The sequence below is a fragment of the Phaseolus vulgaris genome, chromosome 11 (assembly GCF_000499845.2).
Source record: "Phaseolus vulgaris cultivar G19833 chromosome 11, P. vulgaris v2.0, whole genome shotgun sequence".
Lineage (NCBI taxonomy): Eukaryota > Viridiplantae > Streptophyta > Magnoliopsida > Fabales > Fabaceae > Phaseolus > Phaseolus vulgaris.
Genome location: NC_023749.2, coordinates 38737512 through 38740479, shown reverse-complemented (window position 1 = coordinate 38740479; position 2968 = coordinate 38737512). Strand labels below are relative to the sequence as shown.

The window sequence follows — 2968 nt, the reverse complement described above, 5'->3', positions numbered from 1 at the left end:
CATCTTCTTTATTTTCCTCTCTCGAACTCGCGCTAGGGTTTTTTCATGCTCTTACTCTGGCTTCTGCTTCTTCTTCTTCTTCTTTTCATCTGGGCATCTCCTTCTCCTTTCCCTTTTCTGTTTTCACTGAAATTCATCATTCCTTCTTCTCCCATTCATTCTGACCTTTTCGTTTTTCCTCCATTTGCAGCTATCTCACGATGGCTCGCTTGAAACAAACTGTGCGCATCATTGCTTCTTCTTCTGGTGCACAGCCTTCCGCGAGTGCGCCAGCTCCACCACCGCCTGTGGCTACCTCCTACCACGACAATGCCAGGGTCTACCAATGGGCTCCCCTGGCATTGCTCGCTGAAACCTCCACTCTACTGCCTGAGGGCCATCTCAAGTCCCTGCTAAGTAGCAATCCTGACGAGCCTTCCTGCTCCATCGACAGGGAGAATGACTTCAACATTCAAATTCGCATTCCTCCTCGAGGAATGCCCATCTGCGCGGATGACAGGGCCACTAATGGGGTGCCCTTTGTCTTCATCTACTCCGCTATCTTCAAGAGGTTGAAGCTGCGCCTCCCTTTCACCTTCTTCGAAAAGGAGCTGATGATGGAGTTAAACGTCGCGCCTTGTCAGCTCCATCCAAATGCCTGGGCCTTCATCCGGGCGTTTCAAATCCTCTGCAGTCATTTCGGGCACAACGCCTCCGTGGACGTGTTCCTTTACTTCTTCGAAGCGAAGAACCCTGGGGACAGGTCCTGGGTTAGCCTGAACGGGGTTGCTGGGCGGGTGCTCCTGGGCCTGTACCAGCAATCCTTCAAAGACTGGAAGGGCAGATTCTACATGATATCTGCTACCCCTCAAAGTCAAAGTCTGCTCGAGGGATACCCCCTCTACTGGGTTCCTGGAGTTGAATTCAAGAAGTCCAGGGACCTCGAAGCTATGGCCCCCTACGAGCGCGAGCTATGTGGGCTGCTCCTGGGGGCCAAGTACAACTCCGCCCGCCTCATCAAAGATGAATTTGATGTGGTGGCTCTGAAAAAATATATAGGTAGCCCTCCTTGCACTTCTTCAGATACCTGCACTTTTTCATGCATACTTTTATGTGTTCTTTAACTTTCTTGCATATCTTGGTCATCTAGCCCTTCCTTTTTCCATGTATGCAGACTCGATGACGGGGAAAGACAGGAAGCTGGCCCTGCTGGAGCTTGCCAAATGTAGGGGAGCCAAGGGCACTGGTTCCTCTTCTTCTACAACTGAGCCCATTGCGGCCCCTCCACTCTCGGTCGCGCCAGCTGAAGGCCCCAAGCCAGGGAAGAAAAGGAAAAGGCTGGTGAAAGCTTCCGCCTCTTCTGCTGCTGCTGCTGCTTCAACTGAAGAGGAGAGCTCAGGCTCTCCTCTTGTTCACCGCCAAAGGAAGAGAGCAGCGGTTGAGGGGGCCTCATCTCTCCAGCCTGGCGAGGTTGAGGTAGTGGAAGTAGAGGAGGAAGGGTCTTCCCCACCTCCCTGTGCTCAACTTGCCTCAGAGCCCTCCAGTCTTCCTTCTCCAGGCCAGCAGTTGCCTCCAACTTCCCAACTGCCATCTTCCCCCCCAGCAGGCCAATCACCTGGTCCACCTGCTCATCTTGCTGGGGGTCCACCACCACCACTGCCAATCCCCACCGCCACTGCTGAAGATGGGGGGTCCAGCTTGCGCCCAAGCACTTCTAGGGCCAACCACGAAAACTTCAGCAGGGTCATCACCCTGGTCCGACAACTCATAAGCAACCGGGAGCTTGTCGAGTGGAGTGGTGATGAGGTGGATATGCACCTGGCCAAGCAGGTAGTGCTCTCTCTGGAGTTTTCCACCCAACATCGCAAGCAACTAGCCCTGGAGAAGAGGGTGAAGGATCTTGAGCACGACAAGGAGTCACTGCGAAGTGACTTCGAAGCTGCCCAAGGATCCGTGGAGTTGATGCGGGGCATGGTGGAGAAAGCTAGGAGGGAGTACCTAGCGCAGGTCCAAGAGACCATCAAGACAGAGATCTTGATGGGGCAAGCTGTTAGCTCCTTGGACTGCACGGTGGTGGAGCTTAAGGCCGAGACTCTCTCCCTGCGCCAACAGAACACTCAGCTATTGGGGGAGCTCGAGTCCGCCAAAGAAGCAGCTGCTGCTGGGGAGAAAAGACTTGAGGAGGTGGTGGGCAAACTGTCTGAGGCTGCCTCCTCCCTTGCTGCCGTCACCACTGAGAGAGATGCTGCGGAGGCTTCAAAGCAAGAACTGGAGGTGGAGAAGGCTGATTTGATGAACGTGGGTGCTGATGCCCTTACAGACGGATTCGAGCTAGCACTCGAGCAAATCAAATGCGTTCTCCCAGACCTGGACCTCTCGCAGTTCAGCATCTACCATGAAGTGGTGGATGGAAAGCTCATCCCCCCTACCCCTTAAACTTTTCTCTTCTCTGTAAACTTAACTTCTGCACAATTTTCTTATTACTCTGAAATTTGTATAAGACTTGACTGTGAATACAAACTCTCAATGCTTCTTTTGTTGCATAAGTTTCTTCCCTTGTATTTTCTTTGATCTTCACTTATCTTTATGTGCGCGACTAACTGTTAGCTAGCTTAGGTTCAGCGCGATCTTGGGCTTTACCTTTCCTTTCGCGCACGACTAAGTGTTAACCAGCTTAGGCTTAGCGCGATCTTGAGCTTCGTCTTTCACTTTGCGCAAGACTAAGTGTTTAACCAGCTTAGGCTTAGCGCGATCTGCTTCTCTTATTCTTTCACTTCTACTTGATCACGACTGGCTATTCCCTCAGCTTAGTGTTTAACAGTCCTCGTGCGCTGCTTTGCACCACTAGCCAATCACTGACGACTCATCAGTGATCGTTCTTTAGTCTTTACTTGGCTTTCTCTGTCGCTCTAGCGCTAAGTGCATGGAGGACTTTGACATTGATCGCTCGAGGTGATGCCTCGTCTTGGGGAAAGAAAAGTGTTTCTCG

At 52.1% G+C, this 2968-nt stretch overlaps 1 protein-coding gene across 1 annotated transcript; it reads left to right on the top strand.

The window, feature by feature from the left end:
- Window positions 1-1158: 1158 nt before the first annotated feature.
- On the top strand, window positions 1159-2486 carry LOC137807057 (uncharacterized). Its single transcript, XM_068607485.1, has 2 exons — window positions 1159-2163; window positions 2481-2486. The coding sequence occupies exons 1-2, from the start codon at window positions 1159-1161 to the stop codon at window positions 2484-2486; spliced, it is 1011 nt and encodes a 336-aa protein (XP_068463586.1).
- Window positions 2487-2968: the final 482 nt, after the last annotated feature.